This window comes from Cucurbita pepo, chromosome 19 (assembly GCF_057944985.1).
Source record: "Cucurbita pepo subsp. pepo isolate OVF chromosome 19, ASM5794498v1, whole genome shotgun sequence".
Lineage (NCBI taxonomy): Eukaryota > Viridiplantae > Streptophyta > Magnoliopsida > Cucurbitales > Cucurbitaceae > Cucurbita > Cucurbita pepo.
The window spans coordinates 481856-505420 of NC_141816.1; the positions used below are offsets into that span (position 1 = coordinate 481856).

The 23565-nt window shown below is 37.5% G+C and overlaps 4 protein-coding genes and 3 non-coding genes across 8 annotated transcripts; 4 read left to right on the forward strand and 3 right to left on the reverse strand.

Annotated features, from left to right (window-relative positions):
- Positions 1-166: 166 nt before the first annotated feature.
- LOC111782346 (small nucleolar RNA U3) lies at positions 167-378 on the reverse strand. The gene has a single exon (XR_002813095.2). It is a non-coding gene; the product is annotated as a small nucleolar RNA U3 (small nucleolar RNA).
- Positions 379-2767: 2389 nt separating this feature from the next.
- GLDH (L-galactono-1,4-lactone dehydrogenase) lies at positions 2768-7391 on the reverse strand. The gene is made up of 6 exons (XM_023661495.2): positions 6574-7391; positions 5559-5809; positions 5229-5414; positions 3941-4334; positions 3257-3397; positions 2768-3149 (listed from the first exon to the last, which is right to left on the reverse strand). Exons 1-6 carry the CDS (start codon positions 7210-7212, stop codon positions 2991-2993), a joined length of 1770 nt encoding a protein of 589 aa, XP_023517263.2. The 5' UTR covers positions 7213-7391; the 3' UTR covers positions 2768-2990.
- Positions 7392-7585: 194 nt separating this feature from the next.
- Positions 7586-7796, forward strand: LOC111782347 (small nucleolar RNA U3). Its single transcript, XR_002813096.2, has one exon. It is a non-coding gene; the product is annotated as a small nucleolar RNA U3 (small nucleolar RNA).
- Positions 7797-8888: 1092 nt separating this feature from the next.
- LOC111781078 (lycopene beta cyclase, chloroplastic) lies at positions 8889-10944 on the forward strand. Its single transcript, XM_087120329.1, has 2 exons — positions 8889-9114; positions 9323-10944. Exon 2 carries the CDS (start codon positions 9364-9366, stop codon positions 10843-10845), a length of 1482 nt encoding a protein of 493 aa, XP_086976455.1. The 5' UTR covers positions 8889-9114; positions 9323-9363; the 3' UTR covers positions 10846-10944.
- Positions 10945-12080: 1136 nt separating this feature from the next.
- Positions 12081-12292, forward strand: LOC111782345 (small nucleolar RNA U3). Its single transcript, XR_002813094.2, has one exon. It is a non-coding gene; the product is annotated as a small nucleolar RNA U3 (small nucleolar RNA).
- Positions 12293-13878: 1586 nt separating this feature from the next.
- Positions 13879-20305, reverse strand: LOC111781634 (N-acetylglucosaminyl transferase component family protein / Gpi1 family protein). 2 transcript variants are annotated; one of them, XM_023662321.2, is made up of 10 exons: positions 20038-20305; positions 19243-19468; positions 18080-18475; positions 17844-17984; positions 17666-17766; positions 17302-17523; positions 16689-17183; positions 15230-15660; positions 14759-14852; positions 13879-14396 (listed from the first exon to the last, which is right to left on the reverse strand). In XM_023662321.2, the coding sequence occupies exons 2-10, from the start codon at positions 19408-19410 to the stop codon at positions 14267-14269; spliced, it is 2178 nt and encodes a 725-aa protein (XP_023518089.2). In that variant the 5' UTR covers positions 19411-19468; positions 20038-20305; the 3' UTR covers positions 13879-14266. The 2 variants fall into 2 exon arrangements, with proteins under 2 accessions (XP_023518089.2, XP_023518092.2); XM_023662324.2 differs by lacking the exon at positions 20038-20305 and having other exon boundaries at positions 18080-18359; positions 19243-19413.
- Positions 20306-21556: 1251 nt separating this feature from the next.
- LOC111782259 (protein EARLY RESPONSIVE TO DEHYDRATION 15) lies at positions 21557-22724 on the forward strand. The gene is made up of 2 exons (XM_023663097.2): positions 21557-21715; positions 22135-22724. The coding sequence occupies exon 2, from the start codon at positions 22173-22175 to the stop codon at positions 22479-22481; it is 309 nt and encodes a 102-aa protein (XP_023518865.1). The 5' UTR covers positions 21557-21715; positions 22135-22172; the 3' UTR covers positions 22482-22724.
- Positions 22725-23565: the final 841 nt, after the last annotated feature.

The window sequence follows — 23565 nt, forward strand, 5'->3', positions numbered from 1 at the left end:
TTAACGCACTAATTCAAACATAAATTCATCCCAAAATTTCACCTCCAAACCACCCAAATCCCTAAGATTCGACGCACAAAACAAAGGGTTTCTTTCCATCATAGCCCACATTCCAGATTCAAAAAGCAAAAAAGAAAAATCGAATAAAAAAACAAAAAAAGGTTTTAGTCTGTCAGACCGCCATGCGACCATCCCAAGCAGGGCGAACCTACCCAAGAACGATCATCTACAGCCGCAGGACCAAAGGGCCCGTAAACCGTTAGTCACGCTCTAGTCGCACAGCAGTGGTTCATCCACCAGACTTAGGTTCTTGTCTCCTTAGAATTCAAGGACACAGTTGTACAACCTATAGAACAGATCCTGTTCAAGTAAGGTCGTGCTCTGATACCTTCATCTGCTAAGTTAAAAACGCTTACTCTTATTTGCCAATTTCCGATGTGGGATATCTGACATGACTGACTTAGTGACTTGGACCAAATCAGCAGCCGTAAAATACCCATCAAATCAGCCCATTTAGTTTAGAAATACACATTTGTACGCTACTAATATATCTTTATTTTTTATGATATTTATATATATATACCATCACTGTTTTTCATTTAATTTTTTTTCTACATTAAATTTTAATTTTCTCATCGTGAGAACTCGTTCAAATTAGTCTTTTAATCATATTTTCAAGATTTATTAACCCAATTTAAACTTTTCAAAATATATGAATTAAAATTCTATTTTTATCTATATTATGGAGGGGTAATTTTGTAATTTAATCTATTTTTTCAATATAAATTAATCTAATAGTCGATGTATACACTCAAAAAAATCACAATTCAAAATTGAAGAACTTAATAAGGAACGTAAATTTTGGAGGTTACAAGTGTTACAGGAATGGTATTAATTTGACCCCTAAACTATATTTATATCAATTAAAATGGTGTGATTTTGTAAGTATCAATTTATACCCTTTGTTTGTTTATCGTATGCTGGAAAACCATTGGCTTAATGTGTGACGTAGAGATTTAGAGTTTGAGATGCAAGACAAGGTATTGCTGAAGGTAACAGCATTCATGAAGGTGCTCTCAAGTTTGGGCTCCAAAGGAAATTAAGCCAATACGTGAGTTAGACATATAGTTTATCGATTGGCTTTGCCACTTACCCTCTCAAAAGTCTAACGTGTTTCATGTGTTAATATTATAACAGTATTATATAGCAGACTCGTCACATGTGACAGATTTTAAATCTTTACGGTTGGGTGAGAGTTTGAATTATGAAAAGAGCCTATACGATTTTCCGGTATGAAAGTGAAGATGCTATGTAGTCGAGAGATTGCACTTGTCAATGTCTTATAACAGAGTCAATGGTCTAAAGAGGCTACTTGGGAGCGAGAAGATGGAACGATGCTAAGTATCCCAACTCTTTCAAGAGTAAGAGATTAGGCACGGAAAGAGATGAAATTCTGTGAAGGGGAGGAAGATAGAACCGTAGCAGCTGAGCTAAGCCCAACCCCTCCTCTCAGAGATGCACGCAGCCCCAGATGAAGCGCCCAGCAGTCAATCACCAGTTGCATCTCTTTTTTTCTCTCCTTCATTTTCTTTTTGTGCCAACCGTTGCCTGTCTATGCCCCTACAACCGTCTAGCACACGCATACAACAGTCGCTTGCCCCAGCATCGGTTGTTGTCGCCGACCCAGCTAGACCTCATTGACGCACTTAGAGAACATCTCTCATTTCTAAGTCTCCATACAGGTTGACCCCCATTTGAAACAGAGTGGTGGCATGTTTGAGCAGAAGAGAATTTAATGATAAGCTTCACTCAGAAGAAGAAGAAGATGAAGAAAGGAAGTGCAGCAGGTCTGTGTGAGGCATTTCATCAAACAGGTAAGGAGCACGAAGTGGAGTGGATACATATTATATTCTCCACCATACCCATAACTCAAAACGTAAATTCATCCCAAAATCTCAATAAACACAGAAGAAGAAAGAAGAACGCCGATACTTCTAATCATTCAACCCACCCAAATCTCTGAGATTTCACGCACAAAACAAAAGGCTTTCTTCCATCACAGCCCACATTCCAGATTCAAAAAGCAAAAAGAAAAAACGCGAAAACAAAAGGAGGGCAGAACCAAAAATAGAGTTGAGTCTGTCAGATCGCCATGCGACCATCCCAGGCCGTAGGACCGAAGGGCCCGTAAGCCGTTAGTCACGCTCTAGCCAAGAACTCAAGGACACAATTGTATAACCTATAGAACAGATCCTGATCAAGTAAGGTCGTGCTCTGATGCATTCATCTTCCTACTTAAATACGCTTACTCTTGTTTGCCAATTTCCGATGTGGGATATTGACTGACTTATTGACTTGAGCCAAATCAGCAGCTATAAATACCCATCAAATCAGCTAATTTAGTTTAGAAATACACAATTGCACACTACTAATATATCTTTTTATTATTATATTTCTTTTTATTTTTTACATAATTTTTCTTATTCTCAAAAACCTTCAATTTCTTCCCTAAAATATAATAATTAGTTCTTGTGATTTTATAAAAATTTCATATATAACATTAATTTTTCAAAATATCATCTAAATTTCTAACTTTATTTATCATTATTTTATGTTACATAAGCTCGAAACATGGTTATTTAGTGAATGATAACCGAACATTTATATCAGTTAAAACCTTCAACGTTCATAAATGTATCAATTTGTAGCCTTATTTACCTCTCGGAAGCTTATAATTATATCAATTTTCTAAGCTTTCACAAGTAAATATCAGTATCAAAATTTTGGTATAATTATTTGAAACTGAAACTGTGATGAACAACGTGACGTGAAGAAATTCCTTCCACAAGTAGACTTTTTATGGCAAAAATATACCACAGGAGATGAGAAATACAGCATTCCTGTGAAAAATGTACAGTAAACACAAGAAATCAGCACCTACCCAACTGGATATAGCATAACTTATTGATCACTAAGAACAAATGTGCATCTCAGACCACGTCCGATGACACGAACAGCTTTTCTAACTTGTTACTCGAAAGAATTTTGTTCGGGTCCAATTCCCGTCGTGCCTTGTTGTATTCATCGACAGGAAACCGTTTCCTAAGTCTTGCTTGAAGAGCTGCAAGCTCATCCTTGTCCTTTGGAACCTGAGAGTACATTCGTTCAAAGACGTCAACTTTTCACGCCATTTTGCTCGGTTAATCGTTCGTTATACTTCGAGGTAGTTTAGAAACAAGATTTTGAAACTGGGTACCTCAATCTTAGCCCAATGTTCGAAGGCGGAATATTGATCCCACAGCAGTGTTTGAGTGAGGTGTCTGTAGTGAAAGAACTCCTCTGTTATTTCCTTTCTCTGGCGTGCGTCTGAAGTAGGCAGGTACATTATTATTCCGACCTGTTCGCATCAAATGATCCTTGATTAAATGCACAACATAACCAAACAACGAACCACACTCGAGTTGACCCGTTTAGAAGTAACTTTATGACACTTCATTTATACTTTCACTACGTGTAACAGCCCGTGCAAATATTATCCTCTTTGAGCTTTTCCTTTCGGCCTTCCCTTCAAAGTTTTTTAAAACTTGTCTACTAGGGTGTGGAAACCTCCTAGTAGACGCGTTTTAAAAATCTTAAAAGGGAGCTCCAAAGGTAAAGCCAAAAGAACACAATATCTGCTAGCAGTGGGCTATGTCTTGAAAAATATCTCATGCTTGTCCCTTTATGCCGAATAGCCCACGTACTCGAGGACATTCCCTCTAATCTAATCTACAAGAAGACTTTGCATATATCTAAATCATAATCTAACTCTAAAAACGACGATGAACTATAAGTTCTAAGATCTTGCAGGGTATCTCTAAACATTCCGCTTTATCGCTGCACGAGTATAGATTCAGAACTTGAAAGAGAGAAAATTTAAAGATTGATGTTTAGAGTTTACCCAAGAGAATATATCATCATCAGCTGAGCTTGAAGCTGGACTCATGGGGCTCTTGCTACAGGCAGTCCAGCGCTGCTCAATGGGAGCAGGTGCAGGTATGTTTTCTCTTTCAATAAGCTGCTTTAATTCCTCTATGTATTCAATGTCCTTCATGTTAGGTTTTGCAAGAGTACCAGCAGGAAAACAAGTCTCGGAGACCCATTGTTGGCCACCACAATCAAAACCTAAAATTTCGTCGCTCCATCCGACTCGGTATCCTTCCGACTTCCTCCAGAATTCAGCCTCTGCTTGATTGACTTTCACAACATGCTCTTTGTTAAGAGGATCAAGGGCAAGTAGTTTGTCACGCAACTCAGTAAATGAAAACTCATTCATATCTCTTTCATCACTAGCACTGCAATTATCAAGCAAGCAATCAAATGAAATGAATAGTACTTCGAACAAAATTTTAAATTCATGATAAAAAAAATGAATATCAACCAAAAGATAAGGGGTAACCAAAACAAAAGGAATAAAAAGTGATTCAAGAGGATAAATGTAACCGTCCAAGCCCACCGCTAGCAGATATTGTCCTCTTTGGGTTTTCCCTTTCGGGCTTCCCCTCAAGGTTTTTAAAACGTAGGGAGAGGTTTCCACACCCTTATAAATGTAACCGTCCAAGCCCACCGCCTCATGTCCACTCCCTTCGGGGCTCAGCCTCCTCGTTGGCACATCATCCAGTGTCTGTCTCCGATACCATTTGTAACAGCTTAACCCCACCGCTAGCAGATATTGTGCTCTTTAGGCTTTCCCTTTCAAGCATCCTCTCAAAGTTTTTAAAATGCGTCTACTAGAAAGAGGTATCCACACCCTTATAAAGAATGTTTCTTTCTCCTCCCCAACCGATGTGAGATCTCACAATCCAACCCCTTCGGGGCCCAGCGTCCTTGCTGGCACTCGTTCCCTTCTCCAGTCGATATAGAACACCCCCCTAATCCCCACCCCCTTCGGGGCCCAGCCTCCTCGCTAGCACATCGCCCGGTGTCTGGCTCTAATATCGTTGTAATAGCTCAAGCCCACCGCTAGCAAGTATTGTTTCTTTGGGCTTTCCCTTTCGGGCTTCCGCTCAAAGTTTTTAAAACACATCAACTAGGGAGAGGTTTTCACATCCTTATAAAGAATGTTTCGTTCTCCTCCCTAACCGATGTGGGATCTCACAATGATAAATATTAACTATCTCCATTTCAACCCATTCCCGACATCCTAAAATTATAGATAACGAAATACTCAAACAGAAGACGGCACTAACCTGTATTTTTTAAGAGATTCCACATAGAGATCACGAACATGCTGTATGGCTTCATCACTAGTATATTTCGGTTGAAATTTGGGAGGACCTCTCCATTTTGAGATAGGATTGCAAGTCACAACAACAATGGCATCCGTGTAAGGAATATACAGATACTTCACATGCTTATTGTCAGCCAACAATTTCCTGCAAAGATAGAGAACTTCAGAACTTAGACGGTTCACTGACAAAATAAATCAAATTATATCACAATACACTATCATTTCTAACTGTAGTATGCAACATACTATAGAATGGCATAAAATAAACAATCAAAAAGTACATAATTACTTGTGGTTCTTCTTGATGTCTTTCATGTTCGAAATATACGTGTGTTCCACAAGTTCCTGTCTCTCAACGCACTGGAGGGTTACTTCAGCGACGACTCCAAGGCCGCCAAGACCACAGCGAGCTAGATAAAAAAGCTCGGGATCTTTATCTTTGGAGATCTCTATAGTACCCTTGGCTGGCGTGACCAATTTCATAGCAATAACCTGCTCATCAATGGGAGGCAATTTTGCACCAGTACCATGTGCACCGACCTAGAAGCATAATCGGCTCAGCTCAAGAAAAAACATGACAATCAAAATGTCATATTACATGATATCAGGATCTCCACCTTGTGGAGAGGAGGTTTGGAAACATTTCATTAAAGAAACCAAAAGACAGGATGATATGTTCTTTTAGTTACAAAATCAAAGGAGACTAAAAAAGACTTTACATAAAGAATAAAAACCACCAAACTTTCATCTCATCCCACATGTTATTGCCACCTAAATAATCAAATCTTTTTTATGAATATCCTAGCTTTTGTTGAGGACAAATAAAAGATCCTCGAACCTACCACGACCAGCATCCGCAGCCTATTTCCGTTCTCTTCCAGGGAATAATCCCACAAAAGGTGGATTATTACCCCGTACAATGTGAATACAAAAACAATTTGATCGTTTCTCTTTCGAACGAGATATGTTTTGTCTCAAAATTCACCTCTTGAATGGTACTAGCACTACTTCTAAGCTTGGACAGCCATTAAAATCATATCCATGACAATTCTATCACAAGGAGAAATACAAAATACAAAATACAATCCAATCAAAATAGATGGGAAGCTTGTAAGATCAAATTTCTTCACTGCAAACAAACTAATTTACAGCCCTGGACAGACAACTACTCATATTTATCCGGCATACAGCCATGGCATTGAAGTTCAAGTGTTCAAATTGATCAAATGCAGCAGACAATCCAACATAGTACTTCAATTAGCAATTGAACAACATCAAAACCACAGAAATCCTCATAAAATAACCTGAATGATGCCACCGATCTGCTGCTCCCTGATAGAAGCAAAATTTTGCAAAGTAAGCCCATACTCCTTGATTCCATCGACAAGCTGCTGAACCCTTATTCCCGCCTGAACCCTAACTCTCTTCTTCTCCTTATCCACTTCCAAGACCCTATCCATCAACGCCAAGTTCACCATCCCCATCCTCGACAGTCCAATCCCATTAGGCGAAAGCCCCGAGCCAACAGGCCGAATCCTAGCCTTCTTCACATTAGACTCCTTCACCACTTCCTCAAGCTGCTCCAAATTCTCCGGCTGGTGAAACACCCTCGTAAGAACCTCGTGAGTTCCACTCCAATTGGACACAGTATGAAGATCCTCGGGGAGAGGCGCATATCGGAAGATCTGGGCCTTCTTGTGCTTGGCGTTTTCGGGGAAAGGGAAGGAGTAGTAAGTGGCGGCGCCGCATAAAATGACTAGGGCGCCATAGCCAAGGTACTTGCGGAGCTCGGACTCGGAAGAGGACGAAGGCGGTGGAGGAGAAACAGTGGAAAATTGGCGAGTGGGATTTAAAGGGGGTTTGGAAAAGGCGACGGTGGGTGGAAATTGGGGACGGCGGTGGTGGAGATGAAGGGATCGCCGGAGAGAAAGAAGCTTGAGCATTTGATGGTGTCTGGTGGAGTGGGTTAAGATCGATTCTTCCCGCGCTTATACAGAAAAAGGTCTGTAAACGAATTGAATTGACCAGTTGGTAGCCGAAGAAATTGGAGTTGGAGGATTTGGAGACTTGGGGGAGAAAGAGACAACAGGTATGTATGCGCTTATGGCAATGCGTCTGTTTTAAATGGATATTGAGACTTAATTATATATTTAAAGCTAAATTAATAAAAATACTTCTAAATGGGCTGATTTGATGGGTATATTTACGGCTGCTGATTTGGCCCAAGTCACTAAGTCAGTCATGTCAGATATCCCACATCGGAAATTGCCTAATAAGAGTAAGCCTGTTTAACTTAGCAGATGAAGGCATCAGGGCACGACCTTACTTGAACAGGATCTGTTCTATAGGTTGTACAACTGTGTCCTTGAGTTCTAAGGAGACAAGAACCATAGTCTGGTGGATGAACTACTGCTGTGCGACTAGAGCGTGACTAACGGCTTACGGCCCTTTGGTCCTGCGGCTGTAGATGATCGTTCTTAGGTAGGTTTGCCCTGCCTGGGATGGTCGCATGGCGGTCTGACAGACTCAAAAAAACTTTTTTTTTTTTTCGTTTTTTCTTTTTGCTTTTTGAATCTGGAATGTGGGCTGTGATGGAAGAAACCCTTTGTTTTGTGCGTGAAATCGTAGGGATTTGGGTGGTTTGAATGATTAGAAGTATCGGCGTTCTTCTTTCTTCTTCCGTGTTTATTGAGATCTTGGGATGAATTTACGTTTTGAGTTATGGGAATGGTGGAGAATATAATATGTATCCACTCCGCTTGATGCTCCTTACCTGTTTGATGAAATGCCTCACACAAACCTGCTGCACTTCCTTTCTTCATCTTCTTCTTCTTCTGAGTGAAGGTTATCATTAAATTCTCTTCTTCTCAAACATGCCACCACTCTGTTTCAAATGGGTCTCTCTCTGGGTTTGCTATAGAATGGGCAACCAATTTTCATGAGGCAGTTGAGAGCTTTTGCTTTTGCTTTTGCTTTTGCTTTTAAACCCAATGAAGGCTACTTCATGTCATCATCGGCAACACAACTACACTTACATCCTAATAATTTGATCTTAATCTCAAAGATAGGTTACTTAAATCATGCTCGTTCGCATAAAAATGTATATAATCCTTAGCTGTATCACTTTATTGCTTTCTTTTACTACTTTCATGATGTATAGTTTCTGTATTGTATTTTCTAAGTGTATGACGGTTCGATAGAATCATGTCTACGCTTAGCCTGGTAGACATGGAATGCCACATAATGTACTACTGTGTAAGGGATGCAACCAGTTGTCAACTCCTCCCACTTAGATTTTGTATGACCATTCGGCTAAATCACGTCTAGGCCTACCATACCTTAATTGCCTCAAAATGTACTAAAACGGGGATGCGACTATAGGCTTGAGCATAGGTTGTTCTGTCACCTTAAGCGACACCATTGCATCGTGTGAGAATTAAATGCACCATTAACTAATTAATTATTATTGTTGTCGACTGTCTTGTCTTGTTTACTTTTCCCGACTTTGTTTTAATGACGTAATCAGAATTAAAGAGGAATCATCTTGGAGAGTACACTAAATCTAAAACTAGAACAGCCACCATTGTCAAACTCTTTTTAAGCAATGGAGACATCAAATTGAGCAAGCGATATTCACTCCTATTATCACCGCCATTAATTGGCAAGTATGGGGCCATGCCCCAAGTGGGGACACGCCCAAATCCCCAATCTTCTCCAATTCCTCTAATTTCCATCTCTTGGAGAAGAGTGGACGGCAGCGTCAGTTCATCAATTGGCGCTGGCCACACGCATTCCACATCTCTCCAATCCACTGGAACCGAATGGAGCTCCTTCCGCCTCCTCAGGTTCGCCTCAAAACACACGCATCTTAATCTTTAACACCGATTTCCATTGAATTTATCCTGTTTCTTGTTCAGTTCTTGAGGGTTTCTTGAAATTTTTGAAAACCCCTTTTCGATTCCTCGTTTTACTGCTTATACTTGCTTGAGATTTCTGGATATTGGGTTTCTGTGGGGATTCCCTGAAAATTCTGCTTGTGGTTGCCCTGTTTAGTGTATTTTGTTTAGGGTTTTGGGAGTTTTGTGCTGAAAACCATGGATTCTTTGCTTAAAATCAATACCAAATATGGTTTTATGCAACCATTACATGGGGTTTCTGAAAAATTGAATGGTTTGAGGAGTACAAAGTTTCATAAGATTCAAAGGAAAAAAGGGGGTTGTGTCAATGTGAGAAGCAGTGCTCTTTTGGAGCTTGTTCCTGAGGCCAAGAAGGAGACTCTTGAGGTTGAGCTTCCCATGTACGATCCGTCGAGAGGCCTCGTCGTCGATCTTGCAGTTGTGGGAGGTGGCCCTGCAGGGCTTGCTGTTGCACAGCAAGTTTCAGAGGCAGGGCTTTCAGTTTGTTCAATTGATCCATCTCCCAAGTTGATTTGGCCTAACAATTATGGAGTTTGGGTGGATGAGTTCGAGGCAATGGATTTGCTCGACTGTCTCGACACGACATGGTCCGGTGCTGTCGTGTTCACGAATGAACAATCGACGAAAGATCTTGGTCGACCTTATGGGAGGGTTAATAGAAAGCAGCTTAAGTCAAAAATGTTGCAAAAGTGCATTGCCAATGGTGTTAAGTTTCATGAAGCTAAAGTTGTTAAAGTTATACATGAGGAGTTTAAATCTTTGTTAATTTGTAATGATGGTGTGACCATTCAAGCTGCCATTGTTCTTGATGCTACTGGCTTCTCTCGATGCCTCGTTCGATACGATAAGCCTTACAATCCAGGCTACCAAGTAGCATACGGGATTTTAGCCGAGGTCGAGGAACATCCGTTCGACGTTGACAAGATGGTGTTTATGGACTGGAGGGATTCACATTTGGATAACAATATGGTTTTGAAGGAGAGAAATAGCAAAATTCCCACATTTCTTTATGCGATGCCCTTTTCGTCGAATCGAATATTTCTCGAAGAAACTTCTTTGGTAGCTCGACCGGGATTACAGATGAGCGATATCCAGGAAAGAATGGATGCAAGATTGAAGCACTTAGGCATAAAAGTGAAGAGCATTGAAGAAGATGAGCACTGTGTCATTCCAATGGGTGGACAACTGCCTGTTCTTCCTCAAAGAGTCGTTGGAATCGGAGGAACGGCGGGGATGGTGCACCCTTCGACGGGATATATGGTAGCAAGAACTCTAGCAGCAGCACCTATTGTTGCCAGTGCAATAGTTCGGTGTCTTGGTTCGGATGGACGTTTCAGGGGAGACGAGATATCGTCTGAAGTTTGGGGAGATTTATGGCCTATCGAACGGAGGAGGCAGAGGGAGTTTTTCTGTTTCGGGATGGATATCTTGTTGAAGCTTGATCTAAAGGGAACAAGAAGGTTTTTTGATGCATTTTTCGATCTTGAACCTCGTTATTGGCACGGTTTTTTGTCGTCTCGACTGTTCCTTCCCGAGCTGTTACTCTTTGGACTTTCCTTATTCTCGCACGCATCGAATGCCTCTCGGATTGAAATCATGGCAAAAGGAACTCCGTCTTTGGTAAACATGATCGGAAATCTCGTAAAGGATAGAGACTAAGATGAATATAGAGTTCTTTGTTGTAAGCTAATCATCATCTTGATGAACTTGTTCATAAGTTTATGAATTTGCTATAGCTTATAGCCACCATCTTCTTAGCATGTTGTTCTTAGTTCACACCTTATATAGTTTATCATAGAAGAGAAGTTCTTCATAACTTACCTATCAGTATATATACTCATGGTGTTGGCTTGAGGTCTGATCTTTTGCCTATTTTAGCTCGTTACGTATCGTCGTCAGCCTCACAATTTTAAAACACATCTACTATGGAGAGGGTCTAGTCCTTTTCCGACTAGTGTCTTGCGATGATCGATTCTAATACCATTTGTAACCGCTCAAGCCAATGGTATTAGAGTCAGACTTCGCGCGGTGTACCAACAAGGAGGTTGAGCCCCCAAAGGAGGTGGATTGTGAGATCCCACATTGGTTGGAGAGGGGAACCAACAAACGCGTTTCAAAAATTATGAGGTTGACGGTGATATTTATCAGGTCAAAGCGGACAATATTTGCTAGCGGTGGATTTGAGTTATTACATCTAGATTTCGTGTCGGGATTTTTTACTACGCATGTTAAACGCGTACAAGATTGTGGAACTACTTCCTAGTCTCACGTGCTTCTTTGAAAGACTTGTTTAGATCATCTTCGGTTTGTAGGCATGGTTTAAACCAACATCTTTCACTTGAAAATGGAAATCCATTCCACTTCCCGATTTGGTAGATTATACTAGTAAACACATTTCGAACGATTCGTTATGACATTTTGTCTAACAGATATATTTAATACCAAATGTACTCGACAACTTTGAGTATAGTTCAATTGGTTAAGACATATTTAGTAATATACATATATAAAAATAAGTAATGGAAAGTGATTATATATTTTAAAAATCAATTAATTTAAGAAAAAAAAACTCTCACATGAAAAATGGGTTAAATTAGAAAATTGCTTATATCTTGAAGTTTAATAAAATCTCATCGATTAGTTTTTATAATTTAATATAATAGTTTTTATTAAAAAAAAAAAAAAAAAAAAAAAAGTGGTATATATATGAAAAAAAAATATCATAAAAAAATAAAGATATATTATTAATTGACAATTGTGAATTTCTAAACGAGCTGATTTGATGGGTATTTAGGGTTGTTGATTTGGCCCAAGTCAGTGTGTCAGATATCCCACATCGGAAATTGGCGAATAAGAGAAAGCGTATTTAAGTAAGCAGATGAAGTTATTAGGGCACGACCTTACTTGAACAGGATCTGTTCTATAGGTTGTACAACTGTGTCCTTGAGTTCTAAGGAGACAAGAACCAAAGTCTGGTGGATGAACCACTGCTGTGCGACTAGAGCGTGACTAACGGTTTACGGACCCTTTGGTCCTGCGGCTGTAGATGATCGTTCTCGGGTAGGTTCGCCCTCCCTGGGATGGTCGCATGGCGGTCTGACAGACTAAATTAACTTTTTTTGCTCTCCTCTCTTTTTATTTTTTCGTTTTTTCTTTTTGCTTTTTGAATCTGAAATGTGGGCTGTGATGGAAGAAACCATTGGTTTTGTGCGTGAAATCTCAGAGATTTGGGTGGTTTGGAGGTTTAGGGTTAAATGATTAGAAGTATCCGCGTTCTTCTTTCTTCTGTGTTTATTGAGATTTTGGGATGAATTTATGTTTCAATTATTGCGTTAAAAATCCATTCTCCCGATTGAGATAAGATGCAGAGTTATGGGAATCGAGGATAATTTCCACTGCACTTCATGCTCCTTACCTGTTTGATGAAATGCCTCGTACAGACCTGCACTTCCTTTCTTCATCTTCAGCAGCTTCAGAGTGAAGGTTATCATTAAATTCTCTTCTGCTCAAACATGCCACCACTCTGTTTCAAATGGGTCTCTGGTTTGCTTAAGAATGGGCAACTAATTTTCATGAGGCACTCGAGAGCTTTTGCTTCTGCTTTTAACACGCAATGAAGCCTAGTTTATCTCATCATCGGCAACACAAGTGTAATTACATGTTGATAATTTGATGTTAATCAAAATGGAAATCATAAAGACCAGTGGGTTTCTATCCTAATTCATCTAAAAAGGTTGATAAATCTTGTTGGACAGCACGTTCAACCTCCAAAAATTTGGTGTCCTGATGGTTGGATGAAAGTCCCACACAAGGTGACGACGAAGCAAGGCAGTCAACGACGTGCATGTAAGCTGCTGGCGCCCGTACGGAGCCTCATCCTCTGTGGTTAAGCGGCGAGCGGCGTGAATGAGGTGCCAAGGTCGACTGGTTGGCGACAACAGGCGGTGCTTAGGCGAGCCAGTGTGGTGTGGTGTGGTGTGCCCACGCAACATTAAGATAATGTATGTCGACTTTTGGTACATGCTGTCTATGCCTTCATATCTATCTATGTTGTGTCCACTCCAATTTGTTTAATTAATTTTTGTTCTTATTTTTCTTTTAGAAAAAACGTAGAAATTCTCAAAGCTCTTCCTATATGAGGGATTCTTGAGTTACATAAACGTGACCATTATCAAATTGATTCTAAGACTAAACTATCAAATTAGATTTTAGGGTTTTGGAGTGACGAAGGTTGAAGATAGAATACTCCCAAGTTCGGGAAATAAAAATTGATTTTTTTTAATATATAAATTCGACATAACTTAAACACGATGATATGAAGCGAACACATCATTTTAAAAAAAATCTACAATACTCGCATGTTTATTAAAATATATATCATTTTTATATAAGAAAATTCAAAAATAATAGATTAAATTTTATGCATTTATATGCTTAGAAATGTATTTCATACACAAAAATTGCATATATATTTTTCTTATATCTTATAGTATCATGTGTTCATTTAATTTGCTTGATGAGTGCTCGACACCTGCCTGGTAAATGTTGAACATATATTAACTTTGTACAACTATATATACTTTGTACAACTAGTGTGGTTTAGTAAGTGTCCAACATCTATTACCGAACAGACGTGCGCTAGCCAAAATTTGTCTGTGCTTATTAACATACCAACAGACCAAACGCCAACCATACAAATATAGACTTTTAAAACTAATTTTCTATTCGATATGAATACAACCTACACAAATCCAGCTACATAAGTTCATCAAATCCATGAATAAAGAGCCCTAAATCTATGAGGGTAAATAAATTTTATAACGGTGACAGTCGGAATGCAATTAATAACAAAAAATTAGAGGTGGAAGATAAAGTGAGTAGGAACCTGCAGCTCCTGAATGATACCATTGCTCGTTGTCAGCGTCCAAAAGTTTAAGCATAAGGCCAATACAAGGAGAAATCTGAGCGCATTCCAAGCAACTTGATACCCTCTGTATTTTAGACATACCCCAATGACCATTCGGATTCCAAGCTTCGACTTCAAAAGAAATTCTGAAAACTAGGATTTAGCATGCTCAGATCATGAAGTACAAGGCGGCGTTTGCCTGCATGTGAGAATCGAATCATGGCATAGATGCCAATACTTTCTGTATGGTAGACACATCCAAGGCAACGGTGAAGGAAGGCCAGCCTTCAGTGTCGATGTCGTTCTGCAGAAGCAAGACAGGTAGTAGTTAAAACATCCATAGTATTAAATTTCTACCGATATTACCACATGTCCAAGTAGTGTGAATCAATATGAACATTAAAAAAGTAGCAACAAAATGTAACTAATATAAATATAATACTAACAATAAGTATTTTAACTCATTTGTAAAAAGTCTATTTGTTAATTACTTGTTTTTTTAATTTTTTTTGTTGTTAAAATCTTACTATAATATCTCCATCAACATTTCCATAAAATCGAAACTTCGTCATTTTCATAGAATCAAGACTTTGAAATTTCTATCAGCATTTTAAACCTGGGTTGGAGTAAGATGTGTAACACAATGAATATAAGCAGTTTCTTTACCTTGTTCCTGTCAGGACTCCGTGAAAAGTAGAAGCTAGTACCGACTGGGAGAAGCCAGAGAAAATATTTCTGTAGTGAGGCAGGACCAGCTCTCCTAACATTACAGTATCACAAAATAATTATCAAATAAAAGAATGAAACATATTTTGTAAACATTGCCTATGGTATTTCAATTTAGTCTTTCTTATTCATCACATAACCTCTTTATTGTTTCAAAGTAGCGCTTTGCCATAACTTCATGTGGCAACTACTTTTTAAAATTCAAGGACTTAAATATAGTTTACTTTCATTATAAACTATATTTATAAGGATAAAAATAACCATACAATGTTCACACTAGCAGAATTTACTCTGAAATAAGTACAAATAGATATCCATAAATAGTTATATTGAGAGGATCTTTTTATCTTATGCCTATGTTTCTCATCTTTTAAGATCGCCAAAAAGTCCAGTTTATGATAGAGAACTGACCTATGCCCATTAAGTTGCTGTGAAGGCATGAAACCAAAACTGAAGATCTTCCCACAACCACCTCCTCGCTCCGCTCCAAGATCTTAGTTGGTAAATCGACGTTTTCAGAGAAGTTTTTGTCTGGACAACCCGTGGAATTAATGTGACAAGAAATGATTTCAAACCATATCCCAGATGGAAATCTTTTCCGCTTCACCAACCAAAGGTAAATTTTGGCATAGGGTGTAGCATGAATAGCGGAAATTATAACTTCAATTAGCAATTTGATGAAGCTGATAGATGAATTCAGAATGGTAAAGAAGACATAGAAGACGGAAGTCGTGGGTAAAAGAAGTAATAGTGGTGTAAAAATTAGCGATCCAACAACATGTTGCTTCACAATGTAGTCATAACTATCTATTCTCTTCCGAAGAGGATTCTGTTTTTGACCCCTGCAAAGAGATTCAGATACATTAAGAACAACTACAAGAAAATTCAACAAGTCTGAAACTGATATTCAATAATGTATTAGTTAAGGAAGAAAAAAGAATAAGATGTACTTAGAGATTGGATCGCACATACTTATTCCCATCATTGATTAAGCCATTATCTTCCTTACACCCCATTCTAAGTCACACCTCACTATATTCTCACTCAGATGTCTGGGCATTGAAGGAAGGACGCTTTTTAGAGGTGAAGGTTTTTCAAGTCGCTTACTAATATTACACTCTTTTGAAACTTCAAACTCTCCACCGACTTCTCCTTTTCAAATGCAATCTGCTTCTCCCAATTCAAAAAATATGTATTTATGGGAAAAGTTTGAAACTCTGTCAGAATCGATAAGAAAGCATCTTTTGAAAATTTTAATTCAAGGTTCTTTTGAGAGTTCATCAGTTTCTCCTTTTCTCCAATCAAATGCCTTCGGCTTCTCCCAATACAAAAAAAAAGTATATATTTATGGGAAAAGTTTGAATCTGTGTCAAGCATCCCTGTAATTGATAAGAAATCATCTACGAAAATTTTAATTCAAGGCTCCACTAAAAACACCTGCAAAAAGCATGGGGATGAGCCGAATGGCTTCGAATTCCTAGTTTTAATAAACGCACTGCCATAACTTTCAAAAACCAGCAAACAATTGAAAGCCTGCATGCAAATATCTAAAGAATCTACATTCAGATAGTTTCAAGCGTCAAAAGAGCTTTTTGATATTGTTGTGGTAGGCTACACCACCCCAGCCATCACCCTTCTCCAGAAGAACACAGAAGAGAAAACTATCAAGACTATCAAACCAAGGCATAGAAGTTTTTTAAGCTACTCTAAACATATATGTAAGAGTATACTGATTTTAGGCCATACTACGTATCATCCCATCATGCTTGTAATGTAATAAACTTGTGTCAGTTTAAATTATAACTAGCTACAATTTCATGATAAACAGAACGGCTATGCCCAATTAGAATGGGTCTCAAAAAGGAGTTACCTAAAAAGGCGCCATAAAGCTGCTAATGCTTGAATCTGTGATGAATATATGAGGGAGAAAAACCAATGAAGAGTCGACACATGGCAACTTGCAACTGAGATCAGATCTGAGGTAAATGCAGCAGGCAATGTCCCTCCAAAAAGAATCCCCGATATAGCAAGCGCTTTAACAACATAAATAAATATAAAACTAAAAAAGAACCAAACCGTAGACCAAATTTGGATTGCATTGAGAGATACAATGCCAAGAACTCCAGTCAATTCTATGTTTAACTTGAAACCTGCAGGGACTCCCATCAACCACACACAACCCGTACGCAATATGTTATTTGTGACATCCCTAGCAAGGTTAACAATCAATGAACAAGTAGAATCTGCATAACATAACAATGCCACACCAACCACATTTCCCAGGAAAATATCAGCAGCTATGCTTGACCACATTGAATGCCTCTGTAAAGCAACTTTCTCCTCATATTCAACATTTGATAGGAACCTTCCGAAACAAGTAGAAGATACAAAAAGAAAAAACAGTTCATTGTTTATGAAAATGAAAACCCCACAACAAAGAAAATTAATAGAGCCAGGAAAGACATCCAAATAGAATTTCTTACCCCACGCCACGCTCTTGAAGTATAATTGGCCAATACAAAATTTGACAACACCGAATATGGGCATTATTGTATGAGGTCATGAAAATTTTTGAGACTACATCAGATGTCCATAATTGTAGTCCAAGACTATGAAGTTTATAAGAAAACTGAAAAGTCATGTAGAAGAGAGTAGAAAGTGAAGCAATAGACACAGCCAGAAGACTCCACATGAATGAATAACACCTGCAAAGAGAAAGTGCTGAACATCAAACAGTTCAAGTAAATATTGATGGAATTTGGTTTCTTGTTCAAAAATAAATAAATAAATAAAAAGGTAAATATTTATAGAGTTCAGTTTCCAGAATCAAAGCCAAAAGAGAAATACCTGTCAACGATAGAAAACTGAAGAGAGCTTTTAGCATGCAAGTGTCTTTCAAGTGGTCTTTTAGCAGCTGCCGCACAATTGATAGCCAAAATGACTGTATCCTGTACATGGTAAATAGGCATATAAGAAACTACTATCCTGCTAGCCTGAAAACGGGAATCCTTAAATTTTCCATTACCAAGTCAAAACTTGATTCCTTTTGCTGAAGTTCATCAACCCATTTTGGTTTCTTGAAAGATGAATTTTCTTGCTCGTATGAATTGGAAGGTTGCAAAGAGAAATAATGGTGGTTATATACAGGAGGATCATAGAATATGACCTACATAATTTCAAACCAGACAGTTAACCAAGATTTAACAGTTAAAAGATTTGGAACAAATCAAAAGAAACCTTGATTAATCATGACTTACATACGTGGACATCACAATTAGACACTTTCTGCCCATTCCAACAAAGGTAGTCCAATTTAGGAATCCAAAATAGTTCTGACTTTCCATGCTTCTTATCAGAATCAAATACCAAGAACACCAAATTACTGCTCCTACTATAGACTCGCCTACATTGCTCTGACAACCCACCTAAATAATGGCATTGAGCGGTGGATCTACTACAGCTGCCTGTGACATTACCGTCTCTATTCATCCAGCATTCATGTTGACAACAAGAACCTTTTTCTCCATTCAATACATCAATTCTGTCAGTTGAAGAAATTCCATTACAACCTTTTGGAGCAGACTGACCAAGTAGAGAAAACACTGACTTATCACGCAAAATTGCAGGCATGGTCCTGTTTGTATTACAGATGACTTCCTGGAAGACGATAATAATATATTCATTTGACTTTTCTTTGGGAATAAAATAACGGTTAAAAATGTATTCCCATCATAAGAAATGAAATGACGAAAAATATTAGTGAGCGGTCCAAATAATAATGAACCATACTTGTAAGTTCTTTCAGGGACTCAGAAGAGACTAGCTCCTATAGTAATTGCATGACTATGACCTAGTTGATTCCTTAAAAAAGAAAAGCAATGAATTCTTGTGAAATATGGCCTGAACACCCCACGTGCTCGATTACAATTTTTCTTTATTACGTCCAGCTACTTAGTATGTTCATCATTAACTTATGTCATAGCTATGCATCCAAGTTGATTGGAGATAAAGAAATAATCAATATGGAGGGGGAGGCGAAGAAGGAAGGAAGGAAGGAAGGAAGGAAGGAGAGCAATTTCCCCCATAGTTTGTCTTAGATTATAAAGGTAGAATGTAAAATTTTGCCCTCCTAATGAACGTGTTGGGCTCCACCCTTGTCTACATGTAAGCAACTAAAAGATGAATATTGATCAAATAACCGCCAATTCTCCATCCTTATTTCTATAGTTCAATTGTTCCTTTCCACATCTCAACTGCCTCACATGAGCATTATTAATAATTCGCTCACATACATCATCATGAATAAATTTAGATACTTCAATTCCACTCTACAAAATCATGATGAATTGATAAGATTTCTCATCACATGAACTGCACAAATGGCACAAAGCTTATATCAACAGTGTAGAAGAAGAACGTTATACCTCGAGGTCGCCTTGGAGTTGAGACAGTGAATCATCACTACAAGTGAATGCCACTACAACGTCAAGGGAATCCGAAGAAGGTACAAACCAACCAAACAACAGACAAAAAGACGACAGTTCACATGGTGAATGCTGCTTGGGCCACCATAGTCTAAACTTCCCCTTCATTTTCACCTCACGGTTATTATATCCTCTGTACAATCACGTATTCCCACACTACAACAATCTGCACATCAAAATTAGTAGTGCCCGTATAAGTTACAAAATTAAGTAGCTACCCTTATAATGCATGAAGTAAATTCAAATCAGTAGGATTGACCTAATGATCGTTAATTGTAGCACAGGATAGAAAGTATAATGAGTAAAAGGAACTTTGGACGGTGGCCACCTATCAAGCTACTAAAATCTTAAGAGTTTTGCAACAACTAAATGCTAGTTGTGGAGTTAAGTGCTTGTCCCGCAAGATTAGTGGAGATTAAGTTCAGGTGCATATTGAGAAAAATGTAGTAAAGAAATTTCATCCACGATATTGCAATCACCATTTCCATCCAGAATAAATCTTCCTAGAAAAAAAAAACGCTTCACGCAATAATATAAAAAAGAAACACAACGATGCAATCGAAATCTATCCATGGTTTCAGGCAGCATATCAAGGATACATAATTCAAGCAATGATGATTGCAAAAACTGGTTCGGAGAAACAAAACATGAGCTGTAAGCTAAAATGCCAGGTCCTCGTAATTCGATTTCAGAATTGTTTGAAATCGATGGGACTATTTCGAAATCAAGCAATACCTGCACGCGGTGAGAGGGAGGAACCACCATATCTACAATTGATATCGCCGACGCTTGCAACCAGCTGTGAAGGTCTGCGTGAAGAGAGGGCTTAGCGAGCAAGGCCACCGGCTGCCGCCGCTGACCGAAAAGATAAAAACGGAAGGCCGGCTGCGGCCAAGAGACGGTCAGATTTGGCGGGGACGCCGATGGATCTGAGAGTACAAGGAGGAGAACTGCGAGAGAAGATGAAGATGCCTATAGGAAATGGGATAGAGCAAAAGTGCTTTTCATTTTTTCATGTATTTTTTAAAACCGTAAAATATTTTCAAATTTTTACAAAATTGAAGGGGTATTTTTGAAATTTTAAAAAATTACGAATATTTTTATTAATTTAACCTAAAAATATATTAATATCATCCCTTTCTCTACTAGCAATATAAAATAAATGTTACCATAATAATATTCAAAATTACTATAATAACCACAAATTTCAGGTAAAAAAAAATAATAATAATATATATATATATATATATATTTATTTATTTATTTATTTATTTACTTATTTATTTATTTTGTGATAAAAATAAATTTACGAATATTTTTATTAATTTAACCTAAAAATATATTAATATCATCCCTTTCTCTACCAGCAATATAAAATAAATGTTACCATAATAATATTCAAAATTACTATAATAACCACAAATTTCAGGTAAATAATAATAATAATAATAATAATAATATATATATATATATTTATTTATTTATTTATTTACTTATTTATTTATTTTGTGATGAAAATAAATTTACGAATATTTTTATTAATTTAACCTAAAAATATATTAATATCATCCCTTTCTCTACTAGCCCTATAAAATAAATGTTACCATAATAATATTCAAAATTACTATAATAGCCACAAATTTCAGGTAAAAAATAATAATATATATATATATTTATTTATTTATTTATTTATTTATTTATTTATTTATTTATTTATTTATTTATTTATTTATTTATTTATTTTGTGATGAAAATAAATTTAGAGCATTACAATAAGAGTGTTTTAAGGACCAGCTGTATAGCTCCCTACATTTAAGAGAATAAATCATTTAAATATTATGGCGCTAGAATAAGGTGGTGTAAATAAATGAACTGAAATCATATTTGAATGGTTAAAAATAAAAAATTAATTGATAATAAAAGAAAGTTACGAGAGGGAGAGTGAATGGTACCGTTAAAAAACGATGCAATTCCACCATAAATAAGTAACAGTAAATCTCCACGTTTTTTCTTTTCCACCCACACAATATAATTATAAAAAAAAAAAAGGGCAAAATAGTAAATTTGAAACAAATATAAGCCATGAAATTCAGGTACGGTCGTTACCAGACAAATTTCGAACGTGGCATGTTCCAATTCCTCGCTGATAACAATCCGTCAAAGTCAAGGAACAACAACGACGACGCGCTTTAATCAAGTTCACGCGCCAGATTTGAATAGAAAGATAAATAAATAAATAAATAAAAGATTCTTTTTCTCCACCTATAAAAAAGCCCTCTCGGCTTCTCTTTCGGTAACCTTAGGGCTTCGTTGAAATCCGTCAGTCTCTACGGATAAGACTTCGAAATTTCTCACTGTTTTTCCCAAATTCCTACTCGGTCAATCCAGAATTCCCCGTTCTCTCGTTGATCTGGTAAATATTTCGTATCCTTTTCTGTTTTTCTTTTCCGTTTTGATCTCCAGAATGCTCTGGGAGAACGAAACGAGAGGGAAATTTTGGTTTGATCTGCGCTCTTAGGTTTTGCTTTAGATCCGGTTGTGTTTCTTTGATTTCTTGATCTGCGATCTGTGTGATTTCGATTTATCTGTTTTTGTGCGTTGATTTCTTTGCGATCTGATGTAATCGTAGTGAACGGGGATTTCTTTTTTGTATGTTTTGTGATATTTTGATTTGATTGATCTAGATAACTGGATCAGATTTGTTCATGACTTGGCGAGGTCAATTTTAGCGAATTCGAAGAACAAAGAACGAAAACGTTCGCCCTAGCTTTACACATTTGCCTAGTTTGTTGGATTTTAAATGTTTGGCTGATTTTGTTTGTGGTTCTGAAGGTCCGTAAACAGCAATCGTAGAATTTCATTACAAAACAATGTCTCTAGCATCCGAAGAAAGATCAAAGCTAAACCCGAACGCTCCGCTTTTCATCCCGGCCGCCTACCAGGTGGAGGATTTCTCCCCGCAATGGTGGCAACTGGTCACAACCTCGACATGGTACCACGACTACTGGCTGAGCCAACACCAAGAAGAGAGCGACTTCTCCTTGGATGGCGAAGACGATTATGACATTGCTGAATTTCTGCCACAGGCCTTAGATCTTGAAGGCAACGAAGACCTCCGCACCATGGAAGCTGAATTCGAGGAGTTTATTCAAGCTTCTCTCAATGAAGGGACCCAATAACTTCCTTAAGGTGGCCCAAGAACTTCCTTGATGATCAGCTTGCTTGGATTTTCAGGTTTAACATGTTGATATAAGCACAAGAACAAATCTGCAGTTTTTTCTTTTTCTTTTTAAAATCTTCTGTTCAAAGTGACTTGTGTATAAAGCAAAGTTGCTGCAACGCCCACTTGTTCACCATTGTGCATCTTACTTTATGCGTCCCCCAAAAACAGTGTAAAAATAAAGGAAATAGCTTTTAAATGAGACCGATGAGTCTTCGTTGTCTACTTTTTTTATATTATTATATTTAAGGAAGAAAAAAGGACACATTGAGACTAATGGGTCAAGCAAAATTTGTTCCTTTAGAGAAAATATGAAAGAAGGTGAGGAGTCCCTTTCAATTTTGGAGTTGTTTAAGGGCTATTTGTAGAAATAAATGTAAAAAATGGAAACTAGAAGGGCCCACTATAAATTTGTTAAATCACTTCGAGAGGTATACATTGAACCTTGACATTTTGAACTCGAACCCGACATCCCAAACCCACCCAACCTGAATTTAGTTAATTTTCTGAACTCGAACCCCAAACCCACCCAATCTGAATTATAGGAGTTGGGATGGGTTACGCAATTGTGTGTTGACTCGAACCGAACAAATCTTATAGAACATTAATCGAGATGTTTTGTGAATTCGTGGCTTTAAATCTCGATGTGTTTACTTGCCTATGACAATCATTCTTGGCTCCAAATCAATAAGTTTTGTGACAATTTTTAATTGAAGTTTAAATTATTTTAATATTAGAAGTCTGAGAGGATGATAAACAACTTTAAGGAGTTTAAATATGTGATTATAACTTTATACATCACTTTCAAACAAAATATATAAAATGTTTTGGTTACGATAATTTAAGAGTTTAATTGATGACTTTGACCCATATTATTTGTTTGGAATTTTTAATAAAAATACCTAAAAAAATAAGACCGAAAAAAAAATAAAATGTATTTGAAATAAAAGAACCATTGACTTCCATTTTCTTCTTCTTATTATTCTTTCAAATTTTACATAATAAATAAACATAAATCATGTTTTCAAAGTTTAAACATAAAT

Coding starts and splice junctions, on each gene's coding strand:
- LOC111781634 (XM_023662321.2), bottom strand. CDS start 19,410: ATGAAGGGGAAGTTTAGACTATGGTGGCCCAAGCAGCATTCACCATGT. Junction 17,767..17,843: donor AGGAATCAAGTTTTGACTTG/GTAATGGAAAAT, acceptor TACCATGTACAG/GATACAGTCATTTTGGCTAT. Junction 15,661..16,688: donor GCTTTATGGCGCCTTTTTAG/GTAACTCCTTTT, acceptor ATCTCTTTGCAG/GGGTCAAAAACAGAATCCTC.
- LOC111781078 (XM_087120329.1), top strand. CDS start 9,364: ATGGATTCTTTGCTTAAAATCAATACCAAATATGGTTTTATGCAACCA.
- LOC111782259 (XM_023663097.2), top strand. CDS start 22,173: ATGTCTCTAGCATCCGAAGAAAGATCAAAGCTAAACCCGAACGCTCCG.
- GLDH (XM_023661495.2), bottom strand. CDS start 7,212: ATGCTCAAGCTTCTTTCTCTCCGGCGATCCCTTCATCTCCACCACCGC. Junction 5,810..6,573: donor AGATCGGTGGCATCATTCAG/GTTATTTTATGA, acceptor TTATGCTTCTAG/GTCGGTGCACATGGTACTGG. Junction 3,150..3,256: donor AACATTGGGCTAAGATTGAG/GTACCCAGTTTC, acceptor ATGTACTCTCAG/GTTCCAAAGGACAAGGATGA.